Below are 19,043 nucleotides of genomic sequence, written 5' to 3' on the forward strand. Positions count from 1 at the left end.
TCTCTGCCTCTGCTCTCCCCAGACCGTGAGCAGCGCCCCTGTCGAGAGGCTGGACACGCCCCCCCGCCGCCACTGGAAGGAGTCCGTGCTGGTGAGCGCTGAGGACCCCTCGGCCCTCGGGCCCCGCCCCAGCCCCGCCTCCCAGAGGAACGGGCGCGAGGACCAGCCCGTCCACGGAGAGGAGGACCCCCCGGGGCCCACCAGACAGCCGGATCATCTGAACCCAGGTCCTGCCCGGGGCCTCAGAGCCAACAGCTCCTCCATCCCCTACATCGACTGCAGTGACGTAGATAACCAGTACCAGCATGATGTGGGCAAGGGCCGGGGGAGCCGGGGTCAGGGTAGTGAGGGTCTAAGGGGGGAGGTGTGCGTGCAGGCAGCAGGGGGGATGAACGGGGCTTGGCCCCCCCAGCCGGAGCTCTTCACGGGTAGGATGAGGTCCAGGGAGGTGACCCCTTCCCCGAAGCCTCCCCTCGGCGTCAGCCGCGATCTGGACGACCCATCCAGCCCGCCGTACTCCGCCCACGCTCTCCACAGCCCCGCGGCGGCCGAGGAGGCGAGGGGGGCGAGCAGCCCTCTAGCGCTACGTCACGCGGCCAAGAGCCCCGCCCCCGCGGCGAGCGTCTCCCACAGGACGGCCTCGCTCAGCCACGCCGAGCAGAACGGCCACGGCTCCGCCCCCCCGCGCCGGGACGACAGAGGCTTTAACGCCTGGGGGGCGGGGCCTCGGGACGACGCCCGCTCCTCCCCCATGGTGAGCAGGAAGCTCCAGAACGCGCGGCACCGCTCCGACGGCGACCCGTCGCTACCGGCCCCGACCGGCTTTGCTCCCGCCCGCGAATCCCGAGCCGTCCTGTCCCGCAGCGAGCGGGCGGCCGCTCTGGAGCGCCGCATGCTGGCCAACGGGCTGTCGGCGCCCGGCCAGCCCCGCCTTGGCCCCGCGCAGAGGCACTGTGGCGGGCGGGGCAGCGCCCACCACATCGGGGCGGTCCAGATGACGGACGGCTCCGCCAGCAGCGGCTCCGAGTCCAGCGACTCGGAGGCGGAGGGCAGAGGGGTTACCGGGGGTTATGCCCCGGGCTACGGTCGCGCCGTGAGCTCTGCCCCGGCCTCCTCCCCCGCCCTGCCCAGGAACACGTTCTCCTTCGGCAGCCTCCAGCTGGACGAGGAGATGGGCGAGGAGGGCTACCTGGCTTTAAGTGACGAGGACGGGGCGCAGGTGTTCAGCTGTTAACGCCAGGCTCGGAGACCGGGTCCGGAACAACGTGCCGTTTTAGCAGACGCTAAATTATTAATTATTCCAAAGCGACTTCCGGGGGTGGGATTTGAACCCAAGACCTCTCGATCGGCTGTGAGTTGCTCCACCTCTGAGCTGAACCCCCAGGGACTGGAGGGTGTGGGCTTCTGAGCACCATTCATGCCCCCAGCCCCTCAGACGGCAGGGGGGTCGGCTGGAGCCTGGCCAGTCCCTCGGGGGTCCTCTGCCCTTTAGGAAGAGAGTGGGAGGGGGGGAGGAGAGAGAGTTCTGTACTCTGTACTGAACAGGGAGAATTAACCCTTCCCCATCCGATTTACACTGTCTCCGTGTTCGCTCCTGTTGATCAAACAGAGGGAGACAGACGGACAGAGGGGGAGACAGACGGACAGACAGAGGGGGAGACAGACAGACAGACAGAGGGGGAGACAGACAGACAGACAGAGGGGGAGACAGACAGACAGACAGAGGGGGAGACAGACAGAGAGACAGAGGGGGAGACAGACAGACAGACAGAGGGGGAGACAGACAGACAGACAGATGGGGAGACAGACAGACAGACAGACAGATGGGGAGACAGACAGAGGGGGAGACAGACAGACAGAGGGGGAGACAGACAGACAGACAGAGGGGGAGACAGACAGACAGACAGAGGGGGAGACAGACAGACAGACAGAGGGGGAGACAGACAGACAGACAGAGGGGGAGACAGACAGACAGACAGAGGGGGAGACAGACAGACAGACAGAGGGGGAGACAGACAGACAGACAGAGGGGGAGACAGACAGACAGACAGAGGGGGAGACAGACAGACAGACAGAGGGGGAGACAGACAGACAGACAGAGGGGGAGACAGACAGACAGACAGACAGACAGACAGACAGACGGGGAGACAGAGGGGGAGACAGACAGACAGACAGACAGACAGAGGGGGAGACAGACAGACAGACAGACAGACAGACAGAGGGGGAGACAGACAGACAGACAGACAGACAGACAGAGGGGGAGACAGACAGACAGACAGACAGACAGACAGACAGACAGACAGACAGAGGGGGAGACAGACAGACAGACAGACAGACAGACAGACAGACAGACAGAGGGGGAGACAGACAGACAGACAGACAGAGGGGGAGACAGACAGACAGACAGACAGACAGACAGAGGGGGAGACAGACAGACAGAGAACGTTTATAGTGCCAAGTCATCCTGAACAAGCGAGAGCATACGAATAATGAGAGAGCTCTGGGCAGACCTGGGTCCTTACTGTACTAATGTGTCGAGTTGCATGTTCCTCGTCACTTATCCCCGCGCTCAGAGCGGAGCCTATGGTAGATTGTTCTAGATGGATGTACTGCTGGGCTGATCACAGTCAAATGCCTTTGTTTATTGTCCCACAGGGGAAACATATATCAAACTCACAGCAGTCCATTCTCCGAGTAGTGGACAGTATTGTATAATGGAACATGGACGTGTACTGTTTTTCTAATCGCTGATATGCTTGTCGTAGACAGATTTGAATAGACCTGTAGAGGAAGCGAAGGTGATTCCAGAGGGACATTTCCTGCTATTGTTCATTGTTGTGTATGATGCATTGTGGCATCAATAGTTTTAATCCAATATTTATGGAATTACTTAGTTTATTGGCTCTATGCCTTGTTTATGCTGTGCAGACGCTACCAGGCTTGTTTCCGTAGCGATAGTAGTGCTAGCAAAGGCCTGTGTTTGTGTAAGTCTGTTGGGTGCTAACAGGACCTCTAGAATGGTCCACAGCACCCATACTCCCAACTCATGTTTACATGAATTCCTGGTCCACACGGCGGGTCGAGGTCTTGGTAATTGTTACTGTGTATTCCCACTAGTACAGTAGGCCAACCGCCGAACTATTTTATATCTCGTCATAAGAGGATTATTGAAGCAGCCTCCTATTTCAAACCCTAAGGGACCATTCTCAACCTGAAGTGGAAGTGTGATAGGGAACTTGAAGGCGTACCAGCCGTCTGATGTGGCGCTGGTTCAGCCTATCTACCATGAGCAGCTCTTATGCCCCAGGCAGGCAGTTGACCACCTTCACACCTCGCTCACATTTCTGTCTTTTTATTTTTGTTACTTCTTTTTATTTTCGTGTGCAAACAGTGTTGGGTTTTTTCCTAGCTTGCTAGTTTGGCCTGTCTGCAAAGTTTGCAATTCTTTGAAATTCTTTTGTGTGTTTGTTGTCTGGCTCGTCCATTATTGTATTATATTTTATTTTTTTGCTTCCTTCTTCATTGTCATGTTTGTGATTCTTTGCTGCCTGTTATTTCAATAAGGGTAACTCTGTCCACATTATCACAATGCTTAAATTTTTTCTTCTCAAAATTCCTTTGTCTGATGTAATCACTGTTTGTGTCCTGTCAGCATGCACTGGAAGTTGTTTTGTGTGTTTCAGTCTGCATGCATGTCCACCTGCTACTGTACTGTCCCCGTGTTCTACTGCTCTGTCACTTCCTGTTTGAATGTTCTACTGCTCTGTCACTTCCCGTTTGAAGAGGAAGAGGGGTTTGGATGGCTTCTCTGATGCAGTGATCCTGGCGACTAGATGCAGAGGATGTCGAGATCTGGACGAGGGTGGGGATAGGACCTGGGAGGTGGTTACCTAGGGAACCCAGGATGATGTAACCAAGGGAACCCAGGATGACAGTTCCCCCGGAGGATGGAACTTAGGAAAGGGACAAGAATGTAGAAGCAAGATCTAGTGTGTGTGCGCGTGTTTGTGTGTTTGCGTGTGTGAAAGGCAGTTTAAGGGCAACCCCGGAAAAAATCCCTCCAAGCTCATCCATCACTGTCACTGCTGATGCTGTGGGTCGCTGAGAACGTTGTAACACTGATGGTTAGGAGATATTAGTTATGTATTATGTAGCTCCGTTCCCTCATGAATTATTCCCAAAATGTTGCATACGGCCCCCAAAATTACTTACGGATCGCTCGGTCTGATGCGGCACTCTCACTTTTTAAAAATGAAAATGGTTGTCGAGGAAAAATACTTCAGAAGGGACTTAAGGCTGCATGTTTCTGGATGGATGGATGGATGGATGGAGGTGAGGTGAGGAGAGGATGGGGTGCTGGGAGAGGACTGCGTGTTGCTGGGTCACTGCATCAGAAGTGAAATCAAGCGGAGCTGGTTCATGCAGGGGGACGCGAGACATAGGATCCCTGTATCAAGTGAATACTATACCGAGTTCCCCTCCTGAAGCTGACGGTGGCACCAAACAGGTCTACTGCTCTGCGGCGACAGGCTCCACACTCCCAGATGAACCGAGGCCTTCAGTGTCCCCGAGAACATTCGAAACGTCCCGTATCTACCAAAATCCGTAACGCAACTAGTTGTTACGCCGTTCTCCCTCACTCTACCAGCCTTCCGTCGCAAACCTATCAGATGGGATTGTTTGTGCGCCACCAATGTCATTCTAGCGACTGTTTAGTCTTGCATGCATGTCTGATAAGGTTAACCCAGAGCTAAGGCATGGTGTTTTAGGTGTGTTTGCATATCCTGGCTGTCCTTATGTCTGTGTGTCACCTTCTTAATCAGGCAGAATCAGACATCAACACCTCGAGATATTACTCTTTGACGATAAAGCGCACAGAAATCAATACGAGATGTTTTTGTTACACTGTACCCGCTAATACCCCCGGGCCAGGCACGTTATTTATGGAAATATAAGTGTTGCTTTCCCCCCTGCCCCTCTTTCTGTCACCCTCGCTGTCTCACCTCCTCCCTCTCTCTCTCTCTCTCTCTCTCGAGGACATGAGCTGCAGTCTGGTGTTGTGGCCCCATGCCGGGCTCTGCTTCTGTTCCAGAACTTCTCCCCCCCTCCCCCTGCTGAGAGACTCACTTTCTAACACTGTATACGGTTGTGCAATATCAATAGAGTCAATAAAGTTGACCTTTTATCAAGCGGGGCTTCCGTCATCATCTTTTCAAAGACCTCAGCGTCCCCCCCGTGCTAGCTGTTAGCGCCCCCTCCCCCTCCCTGTAGTCCTCCAGTCCGGATGTGGGTGCGCTCCGTGCTGGTGAAGTGTCGTTAGCCCACCCTTGGTGTGTTGTCCCGTGCGTCTCTCCGGTTCTCCGTGGTTCCCCCCCTCGTGTAGCCTGTAGTGGTGCCCATCTTGACCCCATCGTCCTGGTCCTTTGTTGTGTCGTTGTTGTCCTCAGTGGTGCTTTCAGACGATGGAGACCGTGGTGGGCAAGTATGCTGTCTGCCCGCTTGCAGGCAAAGTGTCATGATGTTGGTTAGTTCTCTTAGGCTACTACTTACAGTAGCTAAACAGCTGTGTGTGTGTGTGTGTGTGTGAGAGAGAGAGCTAGAAGGCTAGGTAGCTAGCAGGACCAACCCAGACATGAGCAGCAGATCAGAGCTGTCTGGACAGGAGAGTGACTCATAACTGTGTGCTGCCAACTAGCTGCAGGCAAGGCCAACACCAGAGCTTGTTCCACTTACATGCTGCAAATTGAGGAGCTTCACGCTGCTTATTCAGCACTAACCAGTGCTTTTCTCTCCCTTTCTCCCTCGCCATTTCTCTCTGTCACGTTTTCTTTTCTTTACCCCTCTCTAACTCTCTCTCTGTCTCATCCTCTCTCTATCTCTCTCTCCCTTTCTCTTGCTCTGTCCGTCTCTCTCTCTCTCTCTCTGTCTCTGTCTCTGTTTCTCGCCTGTCTCCACAGGCGTGGTGTCTAACAGCCCCCACCTCTCCGCCTCCTCGGGGGCGTCCCAGTGTCTGGTCAACGGCGCCCAGAGGCCGGGCGAGCACCCGGGCCACAGTCCGGACGGGCGCCCGCCCTCGCCCCTCACCAGCCCCTTGCTCCACGACGCCGGCAGCGTCCGCACCGACGACGAGGACGAGGTTCGCAGGAAGGTTTGTGCTCCGGGCGCGGTTTCGAACCCGCAGACTTGGAGTCCTGTGCATGTCGGTTCCTCCCTCCCTGTTCATGGGAATAACACAGCCAACCCGTAGACCTAGATTACCTGGCCTAAATAAGCCTCCGCAGGGACTAGCGCTGTGTACCTCCGACCAGCCCCGCTGATAGAACTGGGTTAGACAATATCTCAGAGCGCAGAAGAGATGGAGGCTCATGTCACAGAGGAGGGACACACCCCCCCAGAGGAAGCGTGGTGGTCTGCTCTCCACTAAACTGTGTCCTCATCTCCTCTCGCTGCAGAGGTTCCCTACTGACCGGGCCTACTTCATCGCTAAGGAGCTGCTGACCACAGAGAGGACCTATCTGAAGGACCTGGAGGTGGTGACTGTGGTAAGGCCCGCCAGAGGATATCCCTCCGCCAAGTCTGCCGTTCAGTTAACTTTCTCCCCCCCCTGCTGTTCTCTGGGCAGAAACATTGATTATTCCAGCTAGCTGCTCCACAACAGAGCCTGCTATTGGCATAACACGCACAGGGAACCAGGGCAGTTGTGCTACTGGGATATTTCAAACAGGTGGGCCTCGAGTTTGTCACTTATTCGCCCTCAAGGCTCCATCGCAGATGGAGACATGGCTGGAGCTGTAGCTACCGTACTCCCCCCGGTACAGCGCTCTCGCCGGAGCCGCCAAGATAAACCGGAGATTAAAGGTTATTACAAGGGGAGACCGTTTCACAGTGAGGAGGTTGCTGTGAGTGTGGAGCTGCATGGTTCCAGAGCTCACACACACACACACACACACACACACACACACTACACCACCACATCAGCACAGCTGCGGAGCGCCCACTGCTCCTCTCAAACTCTCTGGTGTTCAAACAAGACTTTTAGGCATCCCATAAATATTTGGGTTGGCCTTCATCCCCAAGTTTTGAGTGTGTTTGTGTGTGTTGCGAAACCTCCTCTATCCTCTCTTCCCTCGTTGGCTGCTGGCCCAGAGGGTGAACACCTCCAAGGGAAGGGTTCCTCCAAACAGAGCCAAACACACCTCCACCACCCCCACTCGGCCCCCCCTCCCCGCTAGGCCTCCCCTCCCCTGCCTCTTCCAACACACAAACCCCACATTTCCTCCCCTAAACTGAAGAGCTTGTCCATAACGAGATGTCCCCCCCCCCCCCCAGGATCGTGTGGGGGCCTATTGACCCCCCCCTCATCAAGCGCTCCTCCTCTGGGGTTGCTCAGGATGTGGAGTCAGGAGACCCACATGTGACTGTGAGACGACCGGAGCAGCAGACTTCCTCTGGCAGCGCGTCAGCCTTAATGCGGGTGGAGGGGGGGGGGGTTCTTAATCCAGCGGAGAGACTCTCTTCATTAGATGAGAGCTTCGCTCCTCGGGCAACGGCAGTGGAGAAAGGGCACACTTTGCACAATGGAGGGCCCTTGTTCAAGTGTAGTGTGTTTGTGTGTGTGTCAGTCTTTTCAGAACTTGGTGGGGAACGACGAGGCCACCCCCGACTCCCTGAAGGCCAGCGTCTTCTCCAACCTGGAACCTCTATACCAGTTCCACTCCCACTTCCTGAGGGAGGTGGAGCAGAGGCTGGCACTGTGGTGAGCTGAGCATCCACCAACACTCTCTCCCCAACCATGAGTCATGCTGATGGGTCACGGTCAAGCGACCATCCACTACCGGCGAGGCTAATTGGTAGTTAGGGCAATTAGGCTGAAAATGTCAACGTGTTTGGAGCCAAACCCACGGGGAATGGAAACAGACTTGGTGGCACTGGGTTCCAGCGTCATTGATCCGCAGTGATCACTAGTGACGTTAGCGAGCCGTATTGACGTCCTGTCTGACAACCTCCCAGACACGCCCCCCCCCCCACGGTGACGAGAGGTGCTGCTGGGGTTTCTATGGCAACAGTAGCCAGGGAGCGTGGGGGCCTGCTTTCCTTGCCTGTGGGTCTCTATGGGGCTGTGTGACACTCTTAATGAGGCAGTCTGGTGCCACACACACACACATGCACAACAAGACATACACACACACACACACACTATGACACCAAGACACACCTACACAAATGTACACCCGCACAGACACAAACTCGGTCACCAGAGACACCAGACACCTACTGGGAAGGGAGACACACACATGGTGAGGTATAAAGATGACATGGTGCATGCAAAGTGACATGGTGATTCATACAGGTTCTGGCACTAGAACTGACACCTTCAGAGAGCTGGTCTGTCTCTGTCTGTCTCTGTCTCTCTGAGACTGTCCCTTCACTGGAAACACAGTCCAGCTGCTTGTCACAACCTCACCAACTGCCATCATATTTGTCTACACAAATCTGACAACGCACCGATACTCCCTTCCTGGTTTGAATATTCAAATAGTGTTGCTAGCAATGATTGATACTACTCTGTTGTTCTGGGTGGTAAGCAGGTTGTGTGGGAACCCTAGGCCAGGGCCACATGTCAGACAGGAGACATTAAGAAGGTCTCGTCCCGTGTCGCGGTTCACATAGTAAACGGAAGGCCTCTCTGTGTGTGTCTGCACAAGAGAGCCACCTGGTGGTCATCTGTTGCATTGATGCTCCCTTCAGCCTCGTCGGAATGTCCAGACATTAATTAATACGGGGGGCAGCCGTGAATAAGGATTTCCAGCGACCTGTGTTTATTATCCCGCCCTGACGCCCAGATTAACTCGCCCTGCTGATGTTGTAGGGAGGGCCGCTCCAACGCCCACATCAAGGGGGACTACCAGCGCATTGGGGACGTGATGCTCAAGAACTTGCAGGGGCTGAAGGTAACACGTCCTGCCTGATGAAACGAAATGCATTCAAATAAATAAATACATAAAAATGAGCGTAAATAATTAACAAATGCATATATTACAACACATTTGCATGGATTATTTTCTACAAAAATTGAATTATTTATATATGTTTTTTTTAACGGCTTAGTATTTAAATGATTTATTATATATATATATATATATTTAAAAAAAAATCTTTTAAATACTAAGCCGTTAAATTCACCCTAACCCTTAATTTAATGTACTTGCATGGATTTAACAAAGCGGTTGAATAAAGCAGCCGTGATGTGTCCCCCACGCTGCCCGTGTCCCTGCAGCCGCTGACGGCCCACCTGCAGAGGCAGGCGGAGGTGCTGCTGGAGCTGGAGGAAGCGTGCCGGGCCTCGCGCCGCCTCGAGGCCCTCTGCAGGGACTTTGAGCTGCAGAAGGTGTGCTACGTGCCCCTCAACGTGTTCATCCTGCGTCCGCTGCACCGCCTGGCCCACTACAAGCAGATCCTGGAGCGCCTATGCAAACACTACCCGCCCACGCACGGGGACTTCAGGGACTGCAGAGGTACGGCGGGGGGGGTCGATGAGGGAGCAGCCGAGGGCCCCCTGGTGCAGCCGAGGGCCCCCTGGTGCAGCCGAGGGCCCCCTGGTGCAGCCGAGGGCCCCCTGGTGCAGCCGAGGGCCCCCTGGTGCAGCCGAGGGCCCCCTGGTGCAGCCGAGGGCCCCCTGGTGCAGCCGAGGGCCCCCTGGTGCAGCCGAGGGCCCCCTGGTGCAGCCGAGGGCCCCCTGGTGCAGCGTAGGGCCCCCTGGTGCATCGTAGGGCCCCCTGGTGGAGCGTAGGGCCCCCTGGTGGAGCGTAGGGCCCCCTGGTGGAGCGTAGGGCCCCCTGGTGGAGCGTAGGGCCCCCTGGTGGAGCGTAGGGCCCCCTGGTGCAGCCGAGGGCCCCCTGATGCAGCCGAGGGCCCCCTGGTGGAGCGTTGGGCCCCCTGGTGCAGCCAAGGGTCCCCTGATGCAGCCTAGGGCCCCCTGGCGCAGCTTAGGGCCCCCTGGCGCAGCTTAGGGCCCCCTGGCGCAGCTTAGGGCCCCCTGGCGCAGCCGAGGGCCCCCTGGCGCAGCCGAGGGCCCCCTGGCGCAGCCGAGGGCCCCCTGGCGCAGCCGAGGGCCCCCTGGCGCAGCCGAGGGCCCCCTGGCGCAGCCGAGGGCCCCCTGGCGCAGTGCAACCCTTAGACACCATGAACGGTGCTGGGCGATGCAGTGTTTCTTACGGAGCGTGTCTGCTGTTTCCAGCTGCTCTGGCCGACGTGTCCGAGGTGGTGGACCAGCTCCAGGGCAGTGTCATCAAGATGGAGAACTTCCAGAAGCTTCTGGAGCTCAGGAAGGATCTGATTGGTGCCGACAATCTAGTGGCTCCAGGAAGGGTGAGTTGAGGCAGGGAGGGAGGGGGGGGGGGGGGCAGCCGTGTGCCCTCGAACACGGTTGCTGCTGGGCCCAAAGTCCTCTCATTCATCCTGAAGCTGATGTTATACCGTTCATTCACCTGGTATCTGATGTTAAACAGCCCTCCCATTCATCCATGTGTTGCAGGAGTTCATCAGGTTAGGATGCCTCAACAAGCTGTCTGGGAAAGGCCTCCAGCAAAGAATGTTTTTCCTGGTAATATATCAATCCATCCGTGACTACGCAGAATGTGATTGATGCAGTCATTCAGTGAGGGCAATATACTGAAGAAGGTCTATCGATATCCTATGCAGCATCTCCCTATATGTATCTGACTGGGTGTTCAATCACCCAGGGGCTGTGTTTTCCTTATCTCCTCTCCCCTGTTCCCCCATCCCCTGCTCCCCCCTCCTCTCCTCTCCCCTACTCTCTCCTCCCCCCTCCTCTCCCCTACTTTCTCCTTCTCTCCCTCCTCCTCCTCTCCCCTACTCTCTCCTCTCCCCTACTCTCTCCTCTCCCCTCCTCTCCCCTACTTTCTCCTTCTCTCCCTCCTCCTCCTCTCCCCTACTCTCTCCTCTCTCCTCCCCCCTCCTCTCCCCTACTTTCTCCTTCCCTCCCTCCTCCTCCTCTCTCCTCTCCCCTCCTCTCCTCTTCTCCCTGCTCCCCCTCTGGGTTCAGCGGCGGGTGTGCTGAGAGCAGGATGAACCAGAGCGACAGTGTGTTCCTTTAGATCTGTTAGCCTGAGCCCAGACACTGACAGAGGGGCTCGGTGTACTGGGGAGCCCTCCTCCAGCCTCCACTGGTCTGTGTGTGATAACCACCCCATGTAGACGCTCCCTCACTCTGTCCCCGCTCCGTCCCTTTGCCAGTTCAATGACGTCATGCTGTACACGAGCCGGGGGATGACGGCCACCAATCAGTTCAAAGTGCACGGGCAACTGCAGCTCCGTGGCATGACAGTAAGTCCCTCGACCCCCCCCCCCCCCGCTCCCTTTCAAACTACGAACTACTGTCACAAGCTACTCGCTACCTCCTGTGAATGAACTGCTGCACCACTGTATGTCCCTCGCCATCTGGTCCTCTCTCTCTCTCCCTTTTTTCTCTTTCTCTCTTTCTCACTATGTGTCTTTCTCTCTCTATCTTTCTCTCTCGCTTGCTCGCTCTGTCTCTTGCTCTCACAGTCTTTCTCTCTGTTTCCCTCACTTCTTGTTTTCCCTCATCATTTCCTGCGAATCTAACTGTCTTCTTCTGGTGTGTGTGTGTGTGTTCCAGATCAGGGAGAGTGAGGATGAATGGGGTGTTCCTCATGCCTTCACCCTGAATGGACAGCGCCACTCAGTCGTCGTGGCAGCCAGGTAAGACTGCAACCGATCAGAGCCGACCGGGCTACATGGTAGCCAGCCGAGCCGTGCCTGGAAGCAGTGTGCTACCTGCAGGGCCAACACAAGATGTCTACAGTCCAGCCGTCTCCTCAATACAGTCCACAGTGAAGACTGTGTGGGATCACAAAGGCACATACATTATGGACACTTTGGAACACAACTCATAAAAATAACTATTTGAAATATTTATTGAGTCACGCTCAGAGCCTGAAGTAATAAGAGCATTTTGCTCAATTTTGCTTTTGACGTAGTGTAGCTTACTGTCTGGTGTGTACTGTGCTGTAGTTTGCTGTCTAGTGAGTATAGTATAGTGTACTATACTGTAGTTAACTGTGTAGTGTAGTGTAGTATAATATACTGTAGTATACTGTGTTAACTACTGTATAGTACACTACACTAGACAGTTAACTACAGTATAGTACTGTCTGGTGTAGTGTAGGATACTGTGTGGTGTAGTGTAGGATACTGTCTGGTGTAGTGTAGGATACTGTGTGGTGTAGTGTAGGATACTGTCTGGTGTAGTGTACTATACTGTCTAGTGTAGTGCTGCCGCGTAGCGTACTGTACAGAGTGAGCAGCTGTGCCCTGCTCTTGCAGCTCTGGGACAGAGATGGAGAAGTGGATGGAGGACATCAAGACGGCCATCGACCTGGCTGAGGCCTCCAACGGCCTCTCCTGTGACCAGCCGACCCGCTGCCTGACCGACGGCAGTAAGTACCCTACACTCTGGGGGTGGGGCCTCTGGGGTTGGGGTCTCGGGGGGTGGGGCCCCGGGGGGGTGGGGCCCCGGGGGGGTGGGGCCCCGGGGGGTGGGGCCTCGGGGGGTGGGGCCCCGGGGGGTGGGGCCCCGGGGGGGTGGGGCCCCGGGGGGGTGGGGCCCCGGGGGGGTGGGGCCCCGGGGGGTGGGGCCCCGGGGGGTGGGGCCCCGGGGGGTGGGGCCCCGGGGGGTGGGGCCCCGGGGGGTGGGGCCCCGGGGGGTGGGGCCCCGGGGGGTGGGTGATGATGATTTGGCCCTGAGTGATCTAGAAGTAATCTAGATCAGTGGTCTTCAACTCTGATCCTCAGGGCCCACTGTCCTGTATGTTCTAGATGTTGCTGTTGATGTCTGCTCTGACGCACCCAATTCAAATGAAGGGTCGCTATCAGGCATCTGCTGAGCATTCAAGCGTTGAAATGATTGTGTCATGTGGCCTGTATGCTAAATACTTGTGTTTACTATAGAGACAGACCCGTGTTGCCGCACTGGGTGCCCGATAGGACATTGGACCCCCCCCAGCTCCTCCCAGTTTGTGTCTAAAAATAACGGCTCGGTGAATTTCCCAGAATCCCCTGAGGACTCCTCGGCGGAGGCGGAGTCAGAAGACGACCTGTCGGCGTCGCGCTCGTCCCTGGAGCGGCCGGCCCCTCACCGTGGTAACACCACAGTGCACGTGTGCTGGCACAGGAACACCAGCGTGTCCATGGTGGACTTTAGTATAGCTGTGGAGGTACCTGCCCCAGCCGGCTAGCTCCGCTAGCTAGCTTCAGCCCTGCCCTCCTCCCACCATCTCTTTCCCTCTCTCTCTTTGTTTATGTGTACCTGTGTGCTGTATCCAGTCCTTTTAATGTGGTTTTCTTTCCATGGGAGCAGAGTCCTGCCTTGTCAGCCTCCCTCCCAGTCCAGGCTGAGCTAATAAGCCGCTGTCGTTTTGGACGTCATTCATGAGTGTCATGTCCCCTCAAAGAACTGTCACTGCTAATCTGGATATACTTTGTTAGTTTCACACTGTAGGTTTCTAGGTTTATTTAAGACTTTATTTCTGTCGTCTTTGACAGCACGTGGCATGTTCTGTGACCCGCCTGTAGTTTGCAGTACTGCTGGTAACTGCTCACACCAGGCGTTGGGTTGGAAGGCTCTGGAAGGACTCTGTTCTCACCTTGTCTAACCTCTAAACCGTGGCTTCCCTTTGTGCTTCTGTTCTTCTTTTCTCCTCCGGGGGTTTCCGAACTTCCTGCTTTCTTTCCGTGTGAAGAGAATCCCAGTGTTCCTGTGAGGTCATGCTAACTCTCTGGGGCATCCACTTCACAGCCTGGCCCGGACTCACTGTTGACCCCTTGTGTTTAGACCTGGCACTGCATGCATGTGTGACTCCTACTCAGTCTTTGTGTCTCTGTCCTTGCCTCCCTCCCTCCCTGTCTCTCCCCCCCTCCCTCTCTCTCTGTCCTCCCTCCCTCCTTTTCTTTCCCTTTTCTCCCTCCCTCTTGCGACCCATCCCTCCCTCTCTCCATCCCTCCCTCTCTCCATCTCTCCCTCCGTCCCTCCCCCTTCTCCGTGTGTGTCTTTTCCCCGTCCGTCCTTCCTGCGTGGTAGAGGAGCCTAGTCCAATCAGTGACAGGGAGGCCCCCCTGACGGCCCCCTCCAATGGCCAGCAGGGACCGGTGCCTGTCTCTCTGATCTGCTGGTACAGAGCGCAGAGCTCCTCCTTTAGTGATTCCTGCAGGAGTCTGGAGGTAAAGGAGCCAGGAGAGACAGGAGAGGACTGTCCATTCACACCACTGCTTGCAGAACTCAGGATAGTCACACTGATAACCCCGCTACTTAAAACGCGAGAGGTGTAAACTTGGCCCCCGCAACGTCTGAGAAGAATGTGTGGTCGCAGTACAGAGACAGTGAGGGCTATTTACGACCGCAAGATGTTTTGAACGTGGCTATTTAGGTTTGCGGCCCGTTCAGATTTGGTGGATTGAGGTTATCTGTTTATAGCGGCCCTCACCTCAGATTAAGCTCTGAGAGTCTCCGGGCTCAGTCACATGAAACTGATCTAGACAGAGAGGCAGAACACCACAGGACAGGAGGCTGATTTCATCCAAGATTCGATTGTGGTCTTTTCCAACGTTTGGCGTTATCGCTGCAGAACCAGCTCTCTGGGAACCTGCTGAGGAAGTTCAAAAACAGCAACGGCTGGCAGAAGCTCTGGGTGGTCTTCACCAACTTCAGTCTGTTCTTCTACAAGACCCACCAGGTGAGGAGACCCTCCACCACAGTGGAGCACTTTCCTGCAAAACACACGGGGTCACAGGTTCAAATCCCTCCATCTGTTTTGTAGGGTGTGTATGTGTGAGGGGGGGGGGGTTCAGAGGTATAGAACATGCTGGAAATAAGCCACCTCTTTGGGTATATCTGGAGAAGAAGACTGAGTGAGAGAAATTGATTCATCCAAAAAAAGAACTGATTTACTCATGAAGTCATAACAACATATGTTTACAATGATTTCAATATTGCACGCCTCTGTTTTGGTGTTGTGTAACATGTCAGTGTTTACGAGGTTCACTTCAGAATATCACGTCCCCAGGGGGAATGTCTAGTCTGTGTGTCATGGCTAGTGTCTATCCTCATCCCATGAGTTATACTAGCTCACTGGTAGAGCATCTGACGTTCCAAAAGTCTCAGGTTCAAATCCCCCCTCGCTGTGGATAAAGCCATCTATCAAATGAACACATTATTATCATTACCAAGGTGAACATCTCTAATAGACATTCCTCTGTTACCGAAGGGACATATTTATTGACGTGTGGTTCAGGGACTGCCCATGATTTCCTCGGTGCGACTGGAAGTGTAACTGTAGGAGGCCTGAGGGTTTGTGTTGGCCTTGTTCCCAGGATGACTACCCCCTGGCCAGCCTCCCTCTGCTGGGCTACTCCGTCACCATCCCCTCAGAGGGGGAGAACATCCACAAGGACTACGTCTTCAAGCTGCATTTCAAATCCCACGTGTACTACTTCAGATCAGAGAGCGAGTACACATTTGAGAGGTACGCAACCTCGTGGAGCCTGTCCTTAGGGATGACTGGATGACTGGATGATGGAGGACTGGAGGACTGGATGATGGAGGACTGGATGATTAGTGTGTGATACAGTGTGTTATACTAGTGTGTGTACTAGTGTGTATGGTACGGTGTGTGTGATTGTGACCCCCCCCTCCCTATCTCTCTGTGTGTGTGTGGCCAGGTGGATGGAGGTGATCCGCAGTGCCACGGTGCCCTCCAGTCGCACGCGCGTCCTCAGCAGGAAGGAGTCCCACCAGTACTGATGCTCAGGAGGCTGTCGCTCACCCTCTACCGTCACCCCCCCTCTCTCTCACCCCCCAGCCCACTGACCCAGCCCACTGACCCTCCCCCCAGCCCACTGACCCTCCCCCCAGCCCACTGACCCTCCCCCCAGCCCTCTCTCCCTCCTGCCCTCTCTCCCTCCTGCCCTCTCTCTCTCCTGCCCTCTCTCTCTCCTTCCTGCTCTCTCCCTCCTGCCCTCTCTCTCCCTCCTGCCCTCTCTCTCCCTCCTGCCCTCTCTCTCCCTCAAGCCCTCTCTCTCCCTCCTGCCCTCTCTCTCTCCCTCCTGCCCTCTCTCTCTCCCTCCTGCCCTCTCTCTCTCTCTCCCTCCTGCCCTCTCTCTCTCTCTCCCTCCTGCCCTCTCTCTCTCTCTCCCTCCTGCCCTCTCTCTCTCTCTCCCTCCTGCCCTCTCTCTCTCTCTCCCTCCTGCCCTCTCTCTCTCTCTCCCTCCTGCCCTCTCTCTCTCTCTCCCTCCTGCCCTCTCTCTCTCTCCCTCCTGCCCTCTCTCTCTCCCTCCTGCCATCTCTCTCTCCCTCCTGCCTTCTCTCTCCCTCCTGCCTCCCTCTGGGCTCCAGCCTCCAGACCACTCCTCCCTCAGGCAGCGAGCCCCTCCCACTTCTGTTCTCTGAACTCTCTTTTCCTTTCTCAACACATATCTGGGACATTCGTACATCGACCAGTGTCCACGCACAGTCTTGGTGCTTTTAATGCTTTAATGGTGACATGTCCGCTGGTTTAGACTGCATCAGAGACTGCATTTTTCTGCATTTTTACTCGACTCTGAAACCTCTTTTTTGGGATGTCATTTGATACTGTTTTCTAATGTTCTGAACCACTTACTCTCTTTCTGGTTTGATATCGTTTTGAGTCATGGTTTGTTTTTACGGCTGAAATATCTTGGTAGATATTCAGCATTTTTTCATAGGTAGAAAATATCACTGCATTGTCACAAGATTTTTGTCTCCTTGTTCATTTTGTGGAACAGGCTGCTTTTAAATCCAATGTCTTGAGTGCCAAACTGGTTTTTATCAATCACCTGGACTTTCTAATGCTATTTTATTACATTGGTGAATTCAAATTCCTTATTGTACAATTAAAAAGGAAAATCATGTTAAAACAGGCCACCTTTGAGACATTCTTTAGATTAAGATGTCTTTGGACAATGTGTGACACCTTGTAAAAAAACAAAACAAAAACATTGGTGTATAACAGAGATATCAGAATATTTTGTTGTATTACTGACTTAGCTGTAGGGTCAGGTAGCAACCATCACCACTAATGCCATTTAAAGTCAAGTGAATATTCCTGTTATGCTGATCATTGTTGTATGGAAAATGTCAAGGGGGGCTTCTGAAGTATATTGAATGCCACCCGTGGGAGAAAATGTGAGACAAGTTCATAATCTGTGCAGTATGAAGGAATCTGTAATGGAAAAGCTTTAAAGATTATTTGTAAAACAAAAGATAAACTTTCAGTTCCAATTAGCCGTCGATGAACTAGGCTGCCTACCTGATGTAAAGGAGAGTCTTGGTGAAATGGATATGCATATGACAGGGGTTTTGCAGTGTAGCATTCAAGAAGGAAACTTGGTTTGCTTTTGAGGGAACGCTTGTTTTCCCAGACAACAGAGAGCTCTTTGGAAATGAAAGCAATAAAAACCTCATTTGAACATATTTCGTGTTGTTTGTTTTGTCCACGGATGCTTTTATCAACATCTTACCATGCAAGACCAACAGATGGCGTTATTTGGCAAGCAAACTGGTTTGATGCTACGTAAGCCGCTAACTGAAATGATCAAAAGTTCAAATCCATGCTCAAAACATTCATGGTATAATTATGTGATGGGCCTACGTCTTGGCTAATTCGGTATGCTTTTATTTTGGTCGCATTCATATTTGAGTTAGCCTATGTAACTGCTATCCACTGTAAAGTTTCTTATGTCCACCGTAAAGCCTCTTCGTTTAAATTTTCATTTCAGAAATGCGAATAGGTTAAGTACAGTGATTCGCGTTTAACCCTACTATAAGGGCAGTGAAATGACTGAAGTGGGCAGGCCATCAAACGGAGAGGGAGGAGTGCTTAGGGCAGACTGGCAGATTACGCCTTCTGCCTGTACCGTTCGCAACCTACTGCACTGTCGAGGGACACGCGATCATGAGCCGGTGACAGCACTTAAGGATGGTTTATAATAACAACAATATCACCATGGGAGGAGTAACAGTTGGGGAATAACGCGAGACAACTTTCCCCTTTAATGGTGCGAATTATGAGATTTGAAAAGCATTGCGAAACGGCGATACGACAACATGATCTAGTTTCAGACGCATGGTGCGTGCTAGCAGGGATCCGTGGGGACTGGGAAACAAACAGCCGGTTGATATACTTTTCGTTCTCTGGGGCAGTTTATCAAGTTCTTGAGCAGTTGATGAGAGTCGTCCGTGCTCAACAATGTCTCTTCCAGTGCATCCAGAGACCAGGAAATTTACACGGGGTCTAAGTAAACCTGGCACCGCGGCTGAATTGAGGCAAAGTGTCTCCGAGGTGGTGAGGACGTCCGTACTTTTCGTAAGTCAATTCTTTCTGTAGTCTACATAACCGCATTGTACACTTCACCCTCGCTTTATAGTAGGCTATCACTGTACAGGTACTATATAGGTGCCCACCTCTACTTTAAGAAGAGGCGGGTACCTACCTCTTTCAGACACCTTCATGTGCCTCCATGTGTTTCGGATTTAAACAAACCGCAAGGTTGGGTCGTGGTGGTCAGCCAAGAGCAGCTGTGTCGTCATAGTGACCCTGAAGGCTTTCGACATCAATTACAGATTCTGTTTCTGAAGTAAACTTCAGATGGTGTAATTCCGCAGTGTTGAAAACGCACCACGAAATTGGCAAACACGGAGAATGTTTAACGCTGGGGTCATGTTTACAGCACACCTACACCTGATGCTTCAGGTGAGCGACTGACTGATAAATGCTACATTTTTTAATAATGCATATCATCCCATAACTTAACAATAAAGGAATAACTTTGAATGACAGAATGTGCCAGGAATGCTGAAAGTCTCATGTCAAAGGAAACGGGCGAGAAGTAATGAGCTTCATCAGGTTTTCGCAGAGATCTGTTTTCACGTAGATGCTTCGAGAGTCTTTACAAGGGGAAGTATTTGGCTTCAATTTCATGGTTGGTAT

The 19,043-nt window shown here is 53.8% G+C and overlaps 2 protein-coding genes across 5 annotated transcripts in view; both read left to right on the top strand.

The window, feature by feature from the left end:
• Positions 1-15,905, top strand: part of LOC146234938 (FERM, ARHGEF and pleckstrin domain-containing protein 1) — a 48,989-nt gene extending 33,084 nt beyond the window's left edge. The window contains exons 13-27 of the mRNA XM_084689442.1: positions 23-227; positions 5,958-6,148; positions 6,453-6,542; positions 7,623-7,756; positions 8,870-8,951; positions 9,278-9,515; positions 10,238-10,368; positions 10,535-10,603; positions 11,257-11,346; positions 11,660-11,742; positions 12,367-12,479; positions 13,093-13,256; positions 14,664-14,771; positions 15,409-15,560; positions 15,757-15,905. Coding sequence (XP_084545568.1) covers positions 23-227; positions 5,958-6,148; positions 6,453-6,542; positions 7,623-7,756; positions 8,870-8,951; positions 9,278-9,515; positions 10,238-10,368; positions 10,535-10,603; positions 11,257-11,346; positions 11,660-11,742; positions 12,367-12,479; positions 13,093-13,256; positions 14,664-14,771; positions 15,409-15,560; positions 15,757-15,838 — 1,932 coding nt within the window. The 3' untranslated portion in view covers positions 15,839-15,905. The remainder of the gene's footprint in view (positions 1-22; positions 228-5,957; positions 6,149-6,452; positions 6,543-7,622; positions 7,757-8,869; positions 8,952-9,277; positions 9,516-10,237; positions 10,369-10,534; positions 10,604-11,256; positions 11,347-11,659; positions 11,743-12,366; positions 12,480-13,092; positions 13,257-14,663; positions 14,772-15,408; positions 15,561-15,756) is intronic.
• Positions 15,906-17,955: 2,050 nt separating this feature from the next.
• LOC146234939 (dedicator of cytokinesis protein 9) overlaps positions 17,956-19,043 on the top strand; it is an 84,400-nt gene continuing 83,312 nt past the window's right edge. For 2 of the 4 annotated variants that reach the window (XM_084689001.1, XM_084689003.1), the window contains exon 1: positions 17,956-18,419. In XM_084689001.1, the coding sequence (XP_084545127.1) occupies positions 18,303-18,419 (117 nt within the window). In that variant the 5' untranslated portion in view covers positions 17,956-18,302. The remainder of the gene's footprint in view (positions 18,420-19,043) is intronic. The other 2 variants (XM_084689004.1, XM_084689005.1) reach the window with 1 other exon arrangement.

The sequence above is a fragment of the Hypomesus nipponensis genome, chromosome 23 (assembly GCF_054491055.1).
Source record: "Hypomesus nipponensis isolate SF chromosome 23, ASM5449105v1, whole genome shotgun sequence".
NCBI classification, from domain to species: domain Eukaryota; kingdom Metazoa; phylum Chordata; class Actinopteri; order Osmeriformes; family Osmeridae; genus Hypomesus; species Hypomesus nipponensis.